The sequence below is a fragment of the Tursiops truncatus genome, chromosome 4, assembly GCF_011762595.2.
Source record: "Tursiops truncatus isolate mTurTru1 chromosome 4, mTurTru1.mat.Y, whole genome shotgun sequence".
Classification (NCBI taxonomy): domain Eukaryota; kingdom Metazoa; phylum Chordata; class Mammalia; order Artiodactyla; family Delphinidae; genus Tursiops; species Tursiops truncatus.
The window spans coordinates 62,020,359-62,041,082 of record NC_047037.1 but is presented as its reverse complement, the minus strand read 5'-3'; the positions used below and the strand labels follow the sequence as shown (position 1 = coordinate 62,041,082).

The 20,724-nt window shown below is 38.6% G+C and overlaps 1 protein-coding gene across 2 annotated transcripts in view; it reads left to right on the top strand.

Annotated features, from left to right (window-relative positions):
* Positions 1 to 1,458: 1,458 nt before the first annotated feature.
* Positions 1,459 to 20,724, top strand: part of EHHADH (enoyl-CoA hydratase and 3-hydroxyacyl CoA dehydrogenase) — a 52,286-nt gene continuing 33,020 nt past the window's right edge. The window contains exons 1-4 of one of the 2 annotated variants that reach the window (XM_019946320.3): positions 1,560 to 1,887; positions 6,355 to 6,458; positions 11,419 to 11,591; positions 15,783 to 15,894. In XM_019946320.3, the coding sequence (XP_019801879.1) occupies positions 1,814 to 1,887; positions 6,355 to 6,458; positions 11,419 to 11,591; positions 15,783 to 15,894 (463 nt within the window). In that variant the 5' untranslated portion in view covers positions 1,560 to 1,813. Of the gene's footprint in view, positions 1,888 to 6,354; positions 6,459 to 11,418; positions 11,592 to 15,782; positions 15,895 to 20,724 lie in introns of both variants that reach the window. The other variant, XM_033855594.2, reaches the window with a different exon arrangement.

Here is a 20,724-nt window from a genome sequence, read left to right as displayed (position 1 = left end):
CTTCCTACAGTAAGGGAAAGCTGTGCTGGTCATACATAGTCTCTCCAAGCAGAGCAGACTGTTGATCTTACATATAGTTTTTGGGCAAGGTTGAATTCAGGGATTGGCGAATTTTAGAGGCAGTAGAGATTGATGCCACTTGTAAGAGGCTGGTTGATGTTGAATGTTGGCACTCAGAGGCGTGTGCCCTGCCTGGGCTGTTTGTGATTGGCTGGCTATCAAAAGTGAGAGGCTGGGACTTCCCTGGTGGCTCAGTGGTTAAGAATCCGCCTGCCGGGCTTCCCTGGTGGCGCGGTGGTTGAGGGTCCGCCTGCCGATGCAGGGGATGGGGGTTCGTGCCCTGGTCCGGGAGGATCCCACATGCTGCGGAGCGGCTGGGCCCGTGGGCCATGGCCGCTGAGCCTGTGCGTCCGGAGCCTGTGCTCTGCAACGGGAGAGGCCACAACAGTGAGAGGCCCGCGTACCGCAAAAAAAAAAAAAAAAAAAAGAATCCGCCTGCCAATTCAGGGTACACGGGTTCGATCCCTGGTCTGGGAAGATCCCACATGCCGCAGAGCAACTAAGCCCGTACACTCTTCTACTGAGCCTGCGCTCTAGAGCCCGCGAACCACAACTACTGAGCCCATGTGCCACAACTACTGAAGCCCAAGTGCCTAGAGCCCGTGCTCTGCAACAAGAGAAGCCACCACAGTGAGAAGCCCGTGCACCGCAACAAAGAGTAGCCCCCACTTGACGCAACTAGAGAAAGCCCACGTGCAGCAACAAAGACCCAACGCAGCCAAAAAAAAAAAAAAAAAAGAGGGGCTGTCCTTGATAGGTTGTCCTTGACGGATTAGATGGGTTCTGACTGCTACTTGTTTTCAGGGCTTCAAGGCAATAGGTACTTTCCTAGGAGTAGGAACCTGGTTTTATTTTCAACAGGTAAAAGAAAATCTATGAAAATAATCCTTCATCTTTGCTAAAATTGGTGAAACATTAGTGAATAAAACCGCTCCATTGTTTTTTTCTCTGAAACTTCCAGACTGCCTTCTAGCCCCCTGATGGACTGTGGAGACCGCCTGAGGCCAACTGCATCTTTAAAAACTTTGTCCCAGCCTGAACGAGGCTTTATTTATCTTTAGTCTCCTGCCTACAGCCTAGCACATAATAGGTGCTCAATTGGTGGTTGAAGTATTGGAAATCACAATCTTTAGGAATGGCAGAAGAAGAAAGAAATGGAAGGATTGGGCAGACAGGAAAGTTGAAGGTTTCACTAGGTCGCTGTATGACGGTTCTGTAAATATTTGATATTAGTACCGTACCCATTTAGGTGAAATGAATGATTTGTGTATTTTATGTGTTCCAGGTGTGTGTCATATCACATAATTGTGAGGATCCCAGATATCTGTCCCTGTTAAGAAGGATCGTGTAGATGAAAACTGTGATGAGGACACAGCTCCACCAACTTAGGGAACGTAGGACTTGTCCAGAGTAGCCAGCCCCTCTGGGCCAGCGGTTTGCAAATCTCGACTTGCTGGCAATTCCACTCATTTTCCATCGTCCTCCCTGATCTACTTTGTGCAGGGAGCAGGACAAGAGCCAACAAAGAGGAGACGACAAGGATCTGCAGAGCGCGGGGCTGTGGTCCGGGGAAGGAGGAGGTCTGGGATGGATGATGGGCATCGGCGCCCTGGAGCGGCCCGGGGGGCGGGAGGCGATGCCGAGCTCACATTGGCCCAGCAGGTGCCCCTCCTCGCGGGGCCGGCCCAGCGCCCAGTGAAAGTGATATCGCCCTGGGGCCATGAGCTGAGGCGACCTCGGCGACTGAAGAAACATGGCTGAGTTTACGCGGCTGCAGAACTGCCTGGCGCTGATCCGCCTACGAAACCCGCCTGTCAACGCGCTCAGGTAACGGGCTCGGCCGCCTTCAGCCCGGGGACAGCGAGCAGGGTCTTAGCCGCCTGCCTGCAGTGGAAGCTTTGACTCTCCCCTGCTGGTTTAAACGGAGAGAGACACTGAAACGGATTAAACCTGGGCATATGCCAGGGCCTTTTACATTGGTTAGCTCAGTTCCTGTTTGCAGAGAACTCTCTCACTGGTAAGGAAACCGAGGCTGAGAGGCAGACAGATGGCTACGAAGCGGGGGAGCTGCGATGGATCGGGTCTGTCCGTGCTCCCTTCGCGCTGGACTCTTCTGCTTGCTTGCAACTTTGACTTCTCAGCCGTACTTTCTATTCCAAAGGTCTTAGTGCAATGCTGGCTGGACCTTGATCCTTCACTTCCCAACCTCGAGTCCAGGCCACCCTTATAATGTGTGACTAAAAGTTTTAGGAATCCAACAATAAAGTGGCTTCGCACTGTTAAAAATATAGATCCCCTTTAATGCCAACACAGTGAGTAAAAGAGGATTGTGTCCTGGCCCAGATATGCAAAGGTATATCTCTTGGTCTGTTCTAAACCTTAAGGTCTTAGTGCTTCCGTGGAAGATCCATGTTGGGTTAAGCCCATATCAGAATAAGCCTATTAAATAGCGTTTTCTGAAAAACTACTGTGGAGTACCTTCCTTGTTAAACTTGTAAAAGCATTACTTTTTAAAAGTGAGATTAACGCTGCTCTTTTGAAAGTTAATGACGTTATATAGGTTTGGTTCTTTTATATCTCTGAAAAAAGTATAGTGATACATCAGCCTAGGAAAGAGTCACCTATCCACAGGGAGTAGGATTAGAAGAAATGATAATTTACGGAGAACATATAAAGCATAAAGAGAAAGACTTTTGGTCAAAATCCTTATCACATGATGCTGGAGCAAAAAGAGACTGTAATGAGAAGACATACTAATTTTAACTGAATTTTCATCCTACTATCATCAGATTTGATTTTATCATTAGCACTAATATAATTATTTTAATATAAAATTTTGCATTTAAAAATATAAAAAATCAGAAATAAAATCATTCAAGGATGATAATGTCCACTTACTTGCCACTCTCAGAAAAAAGCAAAATATTTATTATTTTGGCTTTGATGAAGAAAAACATGAGTAATATGATTACATATCAGTTTTGAACTTGACTGTATTCCTATTAGAATTACTAAATATTAGGACTCTGCCTTAACCTCTGCTCATAATGGGAAACTGTGCCCATCTAGAACTTGGGGAAAAAGGTTCCACAGTCTATTACCTATAACTAGGAATATTTTACCATAACTACTTAAAATGTTTCTGTTATTTAACCTGCCCCCTAGCCCCCCTTGCAGGAGAAATGTTAGTATCTACCTCATTAAGTTGTTGTGAGGTTTAAATGTGTTAGAGATTATAAACTGGCACTTAGCAGATGTTAGCTATCATTAGTACTATTAGTCAGAAGGCCTGTTACAAGCCCCTACCAGCAGGCCCCGCTGCTCAGGATTCATTGCAGCTGCATCAAGATTTTCTCCACTTGGGAATAAATGCTTTCTTGCCCTTTCCCATCTACCTTCTTCTGAACTTATATTTAGGTAGAGGTGTGTGTCCCAGCACATTCATCAAGTTTAACAGGTTCCCAATTTTTTTTTTTTTTTGCTTTACACTTTTCTTCTTCCCTTCCTTCCTTTCTCCCTTCCTATTTCTAATTTTATGTGGGAAATTATTTCTTCCTAGCTAAGTGAGAGATTCTTATTTGAATATTTTTGGGCCCAAACAAATAGTTCAAATCTTTCCTTGCTTCCTTTAGCCAGCCAGGTTTCCTTCTATTCAGGTGAATGCCAACCCTCTTTACAAGTGTAGGACATGTCTGATTACTAGGCCCATCTCCCAGAACAATGGCTTTCACACTTTTTAAAATTATAATCCACACAGGAATCCATGTTTTACATAGCAACCTAAGACACACACACATACAAATACATAACTGAAAACAAAGTTTCGTGAAACTTATTTGTTTTGTTCGATATATTATATTTTCTTTTCTATTTCTTTGTTTGAAGAATGCTGGTCACAAGCCACGGCTTGATTCGCTGACCCCCTGGCTTTAAAAAATTGTCAGAAGAAAGGCTTCCTATAGTGACAGAAGCTAAAGATCTTTGGTCATCACTCATGAAATGTTACCTTTAGACTCCATTTCTCCATGCCTGACAATATTAAGGGGAGAAAATAATTTCTTAACCCCTGTGACCTTGACATTGCTGCGAAGTTGTTGTCCTTTTCACTCAACTAGAATCTAGTAAAGCTATATCTACTACAGCCATTTTCATTTTTCTTTTTTTCCTGTGTTTTATATTTGCAAAATTAGCAAGAACATAAGAAATAAAAGAGTAGGGGTTGGTTGAAATGGGAAAAGCCAGCCTTGTCTCCTCAGTGGCGCAGATTGGGCTCATTTTCCAGCCATCATTTACCCAGAAGGAAATATGTGCCTTTTGGACTTCTCAGTAGTATGGATGGTTCAGAATCAGTTTTCCATTAGCAGATTTGGTTTCTAATTAACTAGTTGAAGGCAAGAGGTTTTGTTTGATTTCAGCGGAGTTAAATGGTGGAAAATAGGGAATTGCCATAAACAAGGGCAAGTATCTCCTTTATTCCCTGAGGTTTTAACTCAGTTGCTGGTCTGAACAATCTGGCTTTATGGACATTTGTTGTTGTTTGTTTTAAGATTTTTTTTTCACTCTGTATAAAATTTTCCCCCAATACTTAGAACTCTAAGGCAAAACTGATTGGACTCTGGTTCTATCGTTTTTCCTTTAAGCAATTCCTCACCACTCTTCCCAGTTCTCCTCCTTTATCATCCCTTGGCACTTGTTGATCCTCTGCTTCATGGCAAATTCTCCTCTCTTGGTCTCTGTGACTTTGGGCTCCCTTGGTACTGAATCACTCTGCTGAGCCTCTCCCACCTCTTAGATCATCTAGATCTACCCTCAGCTCTCTGTTCTTTTTCTTTGGCAGACTCATTCAATCTTGGCTTTGACTATCTCCTCTGTGGATGACTCCCTCATCTACTGAAATTTGGCAAAGTCTACTACATGCCCTTTCTTTCCCAGACCTTGCCTTTACCGCCTAAATTAGTTAGGATTAGGCTTGGCTGCTAGTGACAGAAAACTCAAAATCATGATGGATTAAATAAGAAAAAGTTGATGTCTCTCACAGCAGCGTCCTGGAATGACTGGTATGGCTGCTCCACAATCATCAGTGATCCCAATTCTGTCTATCTTTTGCTCCGCCATCCTCAATAAACAGCTTCCACCTCTTGATCCATAATGGCTGCTCCAAATCTAGCCATCATATCTGCATTCCTGCCAGAAGTAGGGAGGAAAGAAAAAGCAAAAAGCATACCCAATCCTTTGAGGACTATTCCCAAAAGTTGCATGTACCAAATCCGTTTCCATCCCATTGGCCAGAAATTAATGCCTCGGGCTGACCTTACTGCTGGGAAATGTAGTCTTTATTTTGGGCAGCCATGTATCCAGCTAAAAACCAGATGTTTAATACTTCGAAGAATGTTGGGATGGAGGGATATTTGGGGGTAACTTGCAGCCCCTGCCACATCACTTAGACTGTTATTTTTAGACAATTTCAGTTTCTTATATTATGCCAATATGGCAAATTGAAAAAACTTTCTTGGGACTTCCCTGGTGACGCAGTGGTTAAGAATCTGCCTGCCAATGCAGGGGACACGGGTTCAATCCCTGGTCTGGGAAGATCCCACATGCTGCGGAGCAATTAAGCCCGTGCGCCACAACTACTGAGCCTGCTCTCTAGAGCCTGTGAGCCACAACCACTGAGCCCATGTGCCACAACTACTGGAGCCCAAGTGCCTAGAGCCTGTGCTCCACAACAAGAGAAGCCACTGCAATGAGAACCCCGTGCACCACAACAAAGAGTAACCCCCGCTCACAACAACTAGAGAAAGCCCACACTCAGCAACAAAGATCCGACACAGCCAAAAATAAATAAATAATAAATTTATTTTTAAAAACAAGACTTTCTTTCCTCTCGGGAGTTCCACATCACTTTCTTTGTACCTTTATTACAGCACTTATTTTAGTGTGATATTGTGTTGTGTACATTTTGTTCTCCCTAGGATGTTGTAAGCCCTCACTGTACATAGGATATGTATATAATATTTTTAAATTGATAGTGCTGATTCTAAGTGGTCAAAGTTACAGCAAAATGTAGGAAAACACTTTTTTTCCTAAAGTTTATGTGTTTAATCAACTCAGTGCTTAATTTACAGTAAATACATATATTATTTGTTAAATTAGTGAAAGTTTAATGATAAGTATCTAGGATTTTTATACATTGTGTATATGTTTAATTTTTCATTGTTAAGAAAGGAAAAAAAACTCTGAGATGGTAGAAATTTGATTCTGACTTATGCTTCATGTAATTTTTTTCCCTTTTAGTGAGACTGTTCTCCGTGGAATAAAAGAGGGTCTGCAGAAAGCTCTAACAGACCATACAGTAAAAGCCATTGTGATTTGTGGAGCAGATGGCATCTTCTCTGCAGGTAACCAGTGTCTAACCCTCTCCCATGCTCTCTGAAATCCTGCCACAGACTGAGATCAATGCTGCATTATCTGTTCTTGTGGGTAATACTATAGTGTGGGTAATGAATATGGGAGTTGAATGGGAATGAGAAACATTGTGGAGAAAGAGACAAGAGTCATAGGAGAGAACCCAGAGAAGATGCTGACCTTACTCTCTTTTATATTGGATTGGGCCTTTGGAGGACATTTAGTTCCAGGCTTGATGGCTATTATAGCTGCTAGTATACATCTGCTGGTACATATCTGCTCTGCATGTGTCACCATCCTATGTGAGCTTGGGCAAGTCCCTTAAATCTCCTGAAACTCAATTTCTCTATTTATAAAATAGATACCATAATATTTATATCTTAACAGGTTTTTGTGAGAGTAAATGAGATAACACATCTGAAAGCCCTAGAGCAGTGCTTGCATGCAGAACATGTTCGATAAATGTTATCTTTTATTTTACACAGAGTCCTGCAATGGACTTCATTTTTCTTCTGATAGTCACCCATCTCAGTGACCATGCACTCTTTATTGGGTTATCCTGTGAAGATGCAAAATAGTGACAAAATACGGCAAAAGCATCTGAAATGGTGATTTATTCACTGGTATTTGTGGCACCTTTTCTTCTTTTCCCAAATTATACCCTTTGACAAAAGTTCCATGGATATGAAGACCCATGTATTCTTACTGTAGCCAGAGGAATTTTTTTCATTTTTCTTCTTCTTCTTCTTCTTCTTTTTTTTTTTTTTTGCCAGAGGAATTTAATGTATGTCGTGGTAACCTGAGAAGAAATAGATGTTGAAATCATAACAATGAATAAATATAAACACATTAATCATTATAATAATTACCGTTTAGCTTACCTGCTATGTGCCAGTACTGAGTAGCTTATTTACTTATTAACAATGAAAATAGTAATATTTTTACATACTTTATATTTTAATCCTCAGTAAATCCTACAGTTTCCATTTACAGATGAGAAGGCTAAGCCTAAGAGAAGTTAAATAGTGGGCCAAACATTAACCAGCTATTAAATAGCTTACTCAACTATTTGAAAACTTAAGGTTGGGAGCCCAAGATGGTGACTTTGAGGCATGGAGTGAGGGATCAGAATTATGAAAAATCAGAACTGATATTTCTTTGTAAAAAAGGAGGTAGGAGGGCTTCCCTGGTGGCGCAGTGGTTGAGAGTCTGCCTGCCGATGAGGGGGACGCGGGTTCGTGCCCCGGTCCGGGAGGATCCCGTGTGCCGCGGAGCGGCTGGGCCCGTGGGCCATGGCCGCTGGGCCTGCGCGTCCGGAGCCTGTGCTCCGCAACGGGAGAGGCCACAACAGTGAGAGAGGCCCGCGTACTGCAAAAAAAAAAAAAAAAAAAAAAAAAAAGGAGGTAGGAGAGAACGTAGTTAGAGTTCAGAGGCAGCAAAAATAATTGTTCTGGAAAAGCATTAGGGATTGTCAGACTTGACTTAATGGACTTAGATAGAACAATGTGCCCAGCAATCGGAAAATATGTATTCTCCAATCTGCAACATTTACAAACGTTGATCAGCTACTGGACTGTGAAAGCTTATCTCAATAAATTTCATTTAGAATATCTCTGACAACAGTGCAATCAAGCTAGAAATCAATAACAAAAATATAACTAGAGATTCTCATGTGTTTGGAAAGTAAATTCATTTTTTAATAACCTTTGAGTCAAAGCAGAAATCATAATGTAATTTAGAAAATATTTTTAACTGAATGATAATAAAAACAATATATAAAACTTGAGGGATACAGTTAAAGCAAAGCTTAGCAGGAAATGTATGGCCTTAAAGGTATATATCAGAAAAGAAAAAACACTGAAACATATTGTGGTATTTATATTAAGGAACTGACAAAACAAACAGTAAAATAGATCCAAATGAAGTAGAAGGAAGGAAATGATAGAGGGGAAATTACTAAAATAGAATACGAATGTGAATCAAGAGAACAATAATATCAAAAGTTCTTTGAAAATACTAATAAAATTGATAAAGCTTCAGAGAGGCTTATCAAGAAAAAAAAGAGACAATACAAACAATACATATAAAGAATGACAAAAGGGATATCACTGAAGATGCTCTAGCCATTAAAAATGATAATATGAACCAGTAGAAAAACAGAGCTTACAAAATTGATGCAAGAAGAAACAGAAAACCATTAAAGAAATTGAGTCAGTAATCAAAAATCTCACAAAGTAAATTCAAGTCCCAGATGACTTCATTGGTAACCTCTAACTGAAAAGTCAAGGAAAATATCATTCTAATTTTACACAAACATTTCAGAGAATAAAAATAAGAGGGAACACTTTCTATATTAGTTTCCTGGGGCTGCCATAACAAGTGAGCACAAACTGGGTGGCTTAAAACAATAGAAGTTTATCCTCTCAGAGTTCCAGAGGCTAAAAGTTCAAAATCAAGATATCTGCAAGGCCATTCTTTCTCCAAAGCCTCTAGAGAAGAAGCCTTCCTTGCCTCTTCTAGCTTCTGTGGTTGCTGGCAATCCTTGGCAATCCTTGGCTTGTTGCTGCATTATCCCTATCTCTGCCTCTGTCTTCCTGTGGCTTTATCCTCTGTGTCCAAATTTCCCTGATCTTATATAGACCCACACTGATCCAGTATGACCTCTTCTTTACCTGATTCTATCTGCAAAGACCCTATTTCCAAATAAGATGACATTCACAGGTTCTGGGTGGACACCGTTCTATCCAGTACACTTCCCAACTCATTTTGTAAGGCTAGCATAACCTTGATAACAAAACATGTCAAGACAGTATGAAAAAGCAAAATTAAAGGCCAATTTTATTTGTAAACCTAGATATAAAACTCTGAAACAGTATATAATAAAACTGAATCTAACGATATATAAAAAGCATGATATATCACTTTCATCCCAGAAATACCAGTTTCATTAAACATGAGAAATCAATGTAATTCATCCTATTAAAAGATTAAAGGAGGAAAATCATGTGATTATTTCAAGAGATTCAGAAAAAAACACTTGGTAACGTTTAGCATGCATTAAAGAATAAAATTCTTAGTAAACTAAATATAGAAAGAAAATGTCTTCATCAGGCAAAATGTATCTATTTTTAAAAACCTACAGCAAACATCAAACAAAATGGTAAATTGAATGCTTTCCTTTTCAGAAAGAAATAAGACAAGGCTGGCTGCTATCACCATTTGTATTTGACATTATATTCTAGGCCCTGGCCAGCCTAGAAAAAGAAATAAAAGGTATAAGGATTGGAAAGGAAGAAACAGAACCATCATTATTCAGAAGAAATGAGCGTTTGTAAAAACTAAATCTATCAGAAAATTATTAGAATTAATAATAGAATTTAGGAATTTTGCTGGATGTAAAATCAGGATCCAAAAATTAATTGCATTTCTATGTGCCAGAGATAAACAGTTAAAAAGTGAAATCACTATACTCTTGTCTGTGCCTTGGTTTCTATAAAACTGGGATGATCATACTAACCTTTTGCTGCAAGTAGAAGAATGTAGTATAACATTTAAGAATGTGAACTGTATAGTCAAACTGCATGAGCTGAAATCCTTATTCAACCAGTTACAGAATCATATGTCTGAACTAGGCACTTAACATCTCAAAGCCTTAAACTTAAACCTGTAAAATGTTAATAGACTATTTAACTTAGGTGTTAAGAAAATTAAATGAGACAATATATGAAACTACTTAGCCCAGTGCCTTATGTATAGTATTTATCCAACAAATGTTAATTGCTTCTGTTACTTGAAAAATTAGTTTAACCTAAAGTTACAGGAATAATAGACATGGCATTCGGACTGAAGTTCACCTTGTTTCTCTAGAACCAAAAGGAATCTAAAAAAATAAAAATAAATAATAACAGTAGAGTGTGAAATATGATGGATTGGTGAGAAAAAAAGCATAATCCCTGGATGGATGCTAGATGAGGAGCAGGTAGCAAAAAAAAAAAAAAAAAAAAAAAAAGAAAGGCTGAACATGAAATAATTAATTTAACTTTTTAACTTGTACCAGGCTTAATATTTTCAAAGAACATATAATGCTATAGGGGAAAAGCTCACTACTATGTATAATGTTATGTGAAAAAAGGAAAATATAAAAAATGACTTTACAGAGTGTTCTCAATATTGTTAAAAATATATATTATAGTAAACATTCATTTAATTGTCACATCAGTTATTTAAGATAGGTATTGAAACAAAATGGTTAAATAACTTACTCAAGGTCACAAAGCAATTTACGTAATGCGTTGGGAAAAAACTAAAAATTCACCAAAATATTACATTGTTATCTCTGTGTGGTGATATTTGGAGTAATATTTTTGTCCTGTATAATTTTGTGTATTTTTCAAAATTTCTATAATACATATTATTTTTATAATAAGGAAAAGCAGTAAATGTTGTTACTTTTATTGATCACAAAAAAGTCTATCACAGAAATGTAATTCTAAGCTGATTGATTAATATATAACTCACAAATATGTCTTCATTTTACCCTGAGGTTTTATATTGTAATGACTGATGCCCTTAACAAAGATACGGGTCTAAATTGCTGTGAATAGAGTTGGTGAAGAGTATCATGCAAAAAATGGGAATGGCTGACTCAATCTTAGAATCTTTGCTTCCCTTTTCTGAGCTTTCAAATTTTTCTAAAGGTAGAGTTACTACTATCATATGGAAAGACAGATTTTAGATTACAGGACTTCTGATAAAGATTTGAGGATTTTCTCTCATATCTTTCTACATTTTCCAGGCTACTTGTTCCTTTAGTGTGTCTGCAACCAAAGGATAAAGAGTTTCATGGGTCCAAAGAGGTCTGAGATTCCTTAAGTGTAATCTGGTAACTTATTGTTCTATAGCAAAGCCCAAGTCTTCTTCAACTCTCTTTTTTCCTTGTCTTTGTGTTCTTAGGTGCTGATATCCGTGGCTTCAGTGCTGATAAGACCTTTGACTTGACATTGGGAAGTGTAGTAGATGAAGTACAGAGAAACAAGAAGCCTGTGGTGGCAGCTATCCAAAGGGTGGCTTTAGGAGGGGGACTGGAGCTGGCCCTGGGCTGTCACTATAGGATTGCCCATGCAGAGGTAACAGAGGGGATCCATATGGGATTTGATGTAGGGAGCTTTTCTTTAGCGCAAGCTCTAAATGTAGTCATAAGCATCAGAGGTGATCATTTTGAATGGTTAGCTTACTGGTTCACAACTCTTAGGTTTTTCTAGCACTGGTGTTCAGCTGTTACATACAAGTACAGTGTTACTCTTTGTTGAAATGTTGAAATATGTCCATTCTAGTTGATAAAGAGTTACTACCCTGAGCCTGTGACTGTCCCATCACTTCCCCTAACCCTAGCCTTTGGACCTTCCCATGACCCACTAGTTAAAGGGGAACTCCTGTACAGGACACCCAGGACCTTGCTCTAGTACTATGGCCCACATCAGATTTCACTGAGCCATGCTCATGCAGTATGAGGTATTAATATTTTGACTATCACCCCTGAGTGTACATACTTATTTAAATTTTTGTTTCCTATCTCAAACATTTCAGTTTTGTGGTCTCATAAGTTTTAGTACTTAAGAAGACAAGTTCCTATTGGAAACTGTGCACAACTAGTAAATCCATGTATTTCTGGAAATAGATTTAATTTGGGTTATTAGACATGTAGATTGAGGTTTGTGATACCAGTCTTATAATAGTAATATTTTTATAAGTAATACATTTTTCTAATAATAAAGATAATATTCATCATTGTAATAGACTATAAAATACAGGAAAGTACAAAGATGTAAAACTGAAGTCACCATAAACTCACAGTTCAGAAATAACCACTATTGACATTTTACTTTTTTTCTTCCTTGTCTTTTTCCTGTGTAATTTTTTTTCTTCGCAATCTTTTTTTTTAAAAAAAAATACATTTGGAATTTTATTGTATTTCACTTGTAGTCTATTTTTATACTAATGCTGTATCTAAATTATTATTAAATATTCTTTATCCATTTTACCAATCTCTACCATTTACATTTAACATAATTACTGATAAGGAAGGACTTTTGCCATTTTGCTATTTGTTTTCTACGTCTTATATTTTTTCATTCCTCAGTTCCTCCATTAATGCTTTTGTTTGTATTAAATGGATAAGTTCTAGTACGCTTTTAATTCTCTTATTGTTTCTTTCACTGTATATTTTTGAGTTATTTTCTTAGTGGTGGTTGCCCTGGGGATTAACATCTTAATTTCTGATAAGCTAGTTCAGATTAATACCAACTTAATTTCAATAGTATGTAAAAAATTTGCTCCCATATAGTTCTGTTACACACCACCTTTATGCTGTTATTGTCACAAATTATATCATTATACATTGCATGCCCATCAACATAAATATATAATTATTGCTTAATGTAGTGGTCTTTTAAATCAGGTAAGGAAAAAGAGGAATTGCAAACAAAAAATTACATTAATACTGTCTTTTATATTTACCTGTGTAGTTACCCTTTAACAGTGTTCTTTATTCCTTCATGTGGATTTGAGTTACTGTCTAGTGTCTTTTCATTTCATCCTGAAGGATTTCTTGTAGGGCAGATCTGCTAGCAACAAATTCAATTTTTATTTATCTGAAAATGTCTTAATTTGCCTTCATTTTTTAAAATAAATTTTTATTTATTTTTTAATTTTGGGCTGTGTTGGGTCTTCATTGCTGCAATGTGGGCTTTCTCTAGTTGCAGTGAGCGGGGGCTACTCTTCACTGTGGTGCGCAGGCTTCTCATTGTGGTGGCTTCTCTTGTTGTGGAGCATGGACTCTAGGCTCGCGGGTGTCAGTAGTTGTGGCTCACGGGCTCTAGAGTGTAGGCTCAGTAGTTGTGGTGCACGGGCTTAATTGCTCCACGGCATGTGGGAATCTTCCCGGACCAGGGCTCGAACCTGTGTCCCCTGCATTGGCAGGCAGATTCTTAACAACTGCACCACCAGGGAAGTCCCAATTTGCCTTCATTTTTAAAGACTAGTTTTGCTGGATGTAGAATTCTTGGTTGACAGTACTTTTCTTTCAGTACTTTGAACGTGTCATCCCACTGGCACTGGTCTCCCTGGTATCTTTTTTTTTATTTTTAATTAATTTATTTTTGGCTGTGTTGGGTCTTTGTTGCTGCGTGTGGGCTTCATCTAGTTGCGGTGAGTGGGGTCTACTCTTCCTTGTGGTGCGCAGGCTTCTTATTGTGGTGGCTTCTCTTGTTGCAGAGCAGGGGCTCTAGGTGCATGGGGTTCAGTAGCTGTGGCATGTGGGCTCAGTAGTCGTGGCTAGCGGGATCTAGAGTGCAGACTCAGTAGTTATGGCACATGGGCTTTGTTGCTCCGTGGCATGTGGGATCTTCCCAGACCAGGGCTCGAACCCAAGTCCCCTGCATTGACAGGTGGATTCTTAACCACTGTGCCACAAGGGAAGCCCTCTCCATGGTTTCTGATGAGAAATTTGCTGTCAATCTTATTGGAAATATTCCTTAAAAATATCATTTTAAATGGTTGCATAATTTTTCATCTTATAGATTTATCATAATTTATTTAACCGTTTCCCTATGTTGTTTTAATTTTTTATAAAACTTATAAATAAAGACACATATCCTAAGTGTTCCTTTTTCTGTGTTCCTAATACCATGACCTTCTGCACACTGAGTGCAGATCTAAGTTATAAGCAATAGTAAGTCAGGGGATAGGGATGACCACTGGTGGGAAAAATGGTGATCAACTGCTAGGAAAGCCTCATGTGAGAGAGGCTCAAACATTCCAGGTATTTTGGAGCTGTTGGCATCACAATTTGGGCAAATGGCAGTCTGTATTTAAGTACCCTCCTCCTCCCATCCTTATACCTGGAAAATGACTAACAGAACTTTGGCCACTTTTAAGGCCAAGAGAGACATGTGATTAAGGTCTCAATCTCACCCTTTCATCTGGACTGAGGTTGCTGCCTGACTTTCTTCCTTTCTTCCTCACTTCCTTTCTTCCTTGCTTCCTTTGTTCCTCCCTTTCCTTCCTTCCTTCTTTCTTTCTTTCTTTCTTTCTTTCTTTCTTTCTTTCTTTCTTTCTTTCTTTCTTTCTCTTTTTATAATAGCTTCATTGAGATATAATTCATATACCATATAATTCACTCATTTAAAGTGTACAGTCCAGCGGTATATTAGTATATTCACAGAGTTATACAATCATTACCACAGTTGATTTTAGGATATTTCATCACCCTCAAAAGAAACTTCACACCTTTTAGGAGTAAACCATCATTTCCCTCTCCCCCAGTCCTAGCAATTACTAATCTACTTTCTGTCTGTATGGATTTACCTATTCTAGACACTTCATGTAAATGAAAACATACAATTTGTTATCTTTTGTGTATGGTTTTTTCCACTTAGCATTGTTTTCAAGGTTCACCTGTGTTGTAACATGTCATTAGTATTTTATTCCTTTCCATGGCTGAATATTTCTTTTTATGGATATACCACATTTTCCTTATTCATTCATTACTTGATGGACATTTGGATTGTTTCTTCTTTCTTGGATTTATGAACAATGATGCTATGAAAATTTTTGCACAAGTGTTTTTTGTGGGCATGTTTTCATTTCTTTTGAGTATATATAGAGGAGTGGAATTGCTGGGTCGTATGGTAACTCTATGGTTAACCTTTGAGAAACTGCCAAATTGTTTTCCAAAGTGACTGCATCATTTTACGGTCCCACCAGCAATGTATGAGGGTTTTGTGTGCTCCACATACCCTCTAAAACTTGTTATTGTATGTCTTTTTTATTATAGCCATCATAGTGGGTATGAAGTGGTATCTTGTAGTTTTGATTTGCATTTCCCTGATGGCTAATGATACTGAACACCTTTTCATGTGCTTATTGGCCATTTGTATCTTTTTGGAGTAATGTCTATTCAGATGCTTTGCCCATTTGAATTGGATCATTTGTCTTTTTATTATTGAGTTACAAAAGTTCTTTATATATTCCACATATGTTATTAGCAACTATTTTTTCCCATTCTGTGAATAATAGAGTCAGAGAAGAATTGTGTAAGAAGCTGGGGATGTGTTTCAACATGAAGACTTAGGGATGGCACAGCTCTATTTATGCTATTAATTAGAGGAGAGGGTGTGCACTAATTTTCTCTGTAGAAACTCTCACTGAATTCTATGCAGCAATGTTTTTGAGGGTGTGAGAAACCCAGGGGAATGCTTGCCTTGACTTTGAATATATCATCTCATTCTAATGACCTTTATGCCTTCAATCTTTGATAGGCTCAAGTTGGCTTCCCAGAGGTCACACTAGGAATCCTTCCTGGTGCAAGAGGAACCCAGCTTCTCCCCAGACTTATTGGAGTTCCTGCTGCACTTGACTTAATTACCTCAGGTCAGTACTAACCCTGCCAATGTCTGTCTAGTTCAATGTGAGGAACTGGACTAGGATTTAGAAACATTCTGGCTTGACCATTCCCTACCCATGTAATTTTAAGAGGATACTTTAACTTCTTTGATGTCAATTTTCTCATCTTTAAATGTAAAGAATGCCTTTTCTGAGAGCTTCTCAAAAGTTACCATGAAGAGCAAATGTGAGTGCTTTCTAAATGAAAGTATATACAGAGCCCTAATCACATTTAAATGTCTACTCATAGACACTGGTTTCACATAGGGTGCATTATATTCAGATCTAATTTAGAAATTATAATATAAACAAGAATTAAAACCAGAATTTCCAAGGAAAGATTTCAAATTTTAGTTTGGAAATGACTGCATTTTTCATTTCCCAGGTGATAAGGTGTTAGCTTCAAATAAAAGTTTTCTCTTTCAATAGGGAATGTGAACAATGTAACACTAGAAATCATCTAGAGACCCTGAATTTACCAAATATGATAAGACATAGAAAGATATTGCCAGTTGAAGTGAGGTTGGATGAAAGAACATACATAACTATTTACTCCAAACAGGTGGAACTGATGAGGCCTTGGGCCAGACACTTTACCTCTTTGTGCCTTAGTTTCCTCATAAATGTTTATGACAATAGCACCTACCACATGGTGGTGTGGTGAAGATTAGACACCTTAATCCATACAATGTGCTTAGAACAGTCCTAGACATGGTAAAAAATGTTAGCTATATGTTATTATTCCCATATCTGACTTTAGTGAAAGAGGAGGATTGAGTAAAAATAAGATGAGGATCTTGGTAATAGACTATATCCCAAAGAATGGGCAATAGAAAGAGCACAATCTTTAGAATCAAAGACCTGAGCTTGAATCCCAGCTGTACCACATATAAACAATATGCCTTGTACAAATTAATTTTTATTCACTCATGCAGCAGCTGTTTAATTTTTTCTCATTTGCTGGGCCCTGTTGTAGGCAGTGGGACTATAGAGGTAAATCAAACCTACAAAAACTCCTGCCCTTATGGATATTATATACAGAAAACAACAACAATAACAATAATTATCAATTCAAAAATGCACAGTGTTTTCCACATCTTTGAAATCAGGACGCCTCTTACATTCATTGTGAGTTGTGGTTTGATTGGCAGTGCTTTTCTTCCCTTGTTTCTGTGGGTCAGGAATTTGGGAACAGCTTAGTTGGGTTCTAGCTCAAGGTTTCTCATGAAGTTGCAGTCAAGATACTGACTGGGGCCATAGTCATCTGAAAACTGGACTGGGGCTGGAGGATCTACTTCCAAGATCTACTTCCAAGATGGCGCACTCACATGGATGGCTGCTGCTGACTGTTGGCAGGAGGCTTCATTTCCTCTCCACATGGACTTTTCTCTAGAGCTACCTGCATATCCTCACAGCATGGAAGCTGGCTTCCTCTAGAGTGAGTGATCCAAGAGAGAGCAAGGCAAAGACTGCAATGTCTTTTATGACCTAGCTTTGGAGTCACGTGCCATCTTCTCTGAACTATTCTATTGATTATACAAGTCTTCCCTATCCAACTCGGGAGGGGAACTTGAATACTTAGAGGTCAAACACATGGCAGGTCACTTTGGAGACCAGCTACCACACTGTATACTCTTCTTAAACTCCATGCCTACCTATTATGTAAGTAGTATACATGGTAGGTTAGATGGAGATCAGTGCTAAGGAGAAAACATAAAGCAGAAAGGGGAAATGTAAAATGATAGGGCTGGGGGTTGGGTAATATTTTAGGTAGGATAGTTGGGAAAGGCTTTCCTACAAAATGAATGTGAGTGAATACCTGAAGGATGGAGGAAGCTTGTTATGCCAATATCTGGAGGAAGATATTCCACACAGAGAAAATAGCAAATACCAAGCCCTGAGGTAGGGGCATACTTGGAAATTTCAAAGAACAGCAAGAAGGTCAATGAAGCTAGAGTAAGGTGAGTAAGGGGAAGAGTAGTAGGGGGTGAAGTCACATCAGGTAGGGACTTGAAGATTATAGAGAGAACTTTGGCTTTTCTTCTGAAGAGGTAGAAAGGCGTTAGAGTGTTTTGAGCAGAAAACTAACAAACATGCTGTCACTTATGTTTTTTAAAAGATCACCCTGGCTACTGAAAATATATTAATTGGAGGTAAGGCCAGAAATAGGAAGACTGATTAGAAGCCTGCTTTAATAATCCAAGGGAGCCATGATGGGAGGTTAGACCTGAGTGGTAACAATGTAAATGGTGAGACATGGTCAAATTCTGGATATATTTTGAGCCAACAGGATTTTGTGACAGACCAAATGTGAGAGGTGAGGGAAAGGGGAGAGAAAATGATGATTCTAATGGCCTCAGCAGCTGGAAGGATGGCACCATTACTGAGAAAAAGGGAATTCTGCTGGTAGAGCAGGTTGTAGGGAGGAATCACAAGAGCTTAGTTTTGGACATGTTAAGGTTTGACATCCAACTTGAGGTGTCAGGTAGACAGTTGGATAGACTGGCCTGAAATTTAGAAGGGAGATTGTCTGAACTTCTCTCAGTCTTCATTTTCTCATCAGTAAAACAACCACATAGTTGTGTAAGGAATAATGAAATTACATGACTTGCTTCTGGTATAGCACCTGTCACAGAGGAGACATTTTATAAATGGTAACTGTGGTAGGCATAATAATGCCTCTCTCCAAGATGTCCACGTCCTAATACCTAGAACCTGTGAATATATTACCTCACATTCGAAAGGGACCTTGCAGGTGTGATTAAATTAAGGATCTCAAGATGGGAGATTACTCTAGATTGTCTAGGTAGGCACAATTTATCACAAGCGTCCTTAGAAGAGGAAGACAGGAGGGAGAGAAGATGATACACAGCTGGCTTTGAAGGTGGAGGAAGAGAAGAAGAAATGTAGGCAGCCTCTAGAGGCTAGAAAAGCCCAGGAACAGATTCTCTCTCAGAGCCTCCAGAAGGAGCACAATTCTGCTGACCTATTTTAGATTTCTGACTCCTAAACTAAGATAATAAATGTGTGCTGTTTTAAGATGCAATGTTTGTGGTAATCTGTATAGGAAACTAATACAGTAGCCATTAATAATGATGATATTAAGACTCTTGCTTCTGGAAAACATTTTTTTTCCTAAGAAGGGATGCTAAAAAATTGTTACTGAAAGTTGAAGATTCCCTACTGATGTTAATGAAGAAAAATACCAGCTCTATAGGCACTGCCCCCATAGGAAATTAATAAGTAAATAAATTTAGATTAAATTAATAAATAGCTAACCTTTTCTGCTCTTCTGAAAACCATAAGAGAGATAATTCTGGAACGTGGAACAATTACAACAACAACGCTTCTCCACAATTCCCTTAAAATGCCATCTGAAAACAACTGAATCTTTAGCAGGAACCACAAAACACACGCTTGGGCACAATGCAGTTCATTCCCTGACGTTCTCTGTCCAATCAAATGATGAAAACTACAGTGCCCTGATGTTGCTTCTGCTGTTATTTTCTAGGTCCCATCTTTCTTTTTCACTGAACAGCATAGAAAGCCTCTTCTCTATTCTCATAGAGCTTTGTCTCAGCCCCATAGTTACTTTATGATCTTTCCCAGGACAGGGATGCCCTCAGACTCTAGTCTTTGATGAGGTACCTCTTGCCACCCAGGGTATTGGGGAAGAAGCTGCGAATGGCATCTTTATCCTGCCAGTCTTTCAGATTTAGTTAGGTCCATGTGGGTTTTCTCTATACTCAAACAAGATGTTAAGGGTGAGTTTTAATACCCAGGGCTCCCAGTCAGCAATAATAAATATCAGCAAATATTATTTCATGACTAAGACAAATAAAACAGACCAAAAAAAAAAAAACAAGCTATGAAAATATTCTGTGTCATTAGAAAAATGAAACATAAATGTGAGTCTGTTGAAACAGATTAAAGGCAACAAAAAATCTTAGAAAACTCACAATATTCTAAATTAGAAAAGAAAATATTTTATTTATTAAATAAGAACACCCTGTTTAAAATCAAAACATTAGCCAAAATAACTTTGAAGCAATAAAAAAAAAGATGCACTAGAACAGACTACTGAATCAGCAACATAGAGGATAGAGACACGTTTATAGAATTCAGAAGAATTTCTAAAAAAAATACAGAAAATGTAAATGAAGTCAGCAGACATGAGAGGTCTATAATAGAGGCCTCTGCTATGAATAATAAAAGCTCCCAGAGCACAAAGCGAAAAGGGGAGAAGCAATAACCATAGGAAAAAATAGAAGAATCTCTTCAGATACATAAAGGAATCAGAGATTGTACTTTAGTAAGCACCTCATTTTCCTGGAAAAACTGATGAGATGTCAATGCCTTGTATTTTGATAAAGATTTTAAATTTCCACGAAATAGACTCCTGCAAGCTTCCAAAGGATAAAAACAAAACAACAAAAGGTTACTCTTGAAACAGCTAAAATCACTCCAGCCACAAATAAATTCTCAACGTATGGAACATTTGTATACTAAGATGCTATACAGTCTTAAATGTGGTCTAAATCAGGAGTTCTTGAAGTGCGGCCCAGGAACTCCTAGGTGTACCTAAGACTATTGTGTATGGGGGGGCAGGGGTGGGGGTGGGGTCCATGGAGTCAGAACTATTTTCATAATAATAAGATATTGTTTGCCTTTTCCACTCTCATTCGCTCACAAATATACAGTGGAATTTTCCAGAGGTTATTGTATGCCATGTGGTATCAAAACAGATTGAATGCAGAAGCAGCAATGAGAATCCAACTGTCTTCTATTAAGCCAGACATTAAAGATATTTGCAAAAAT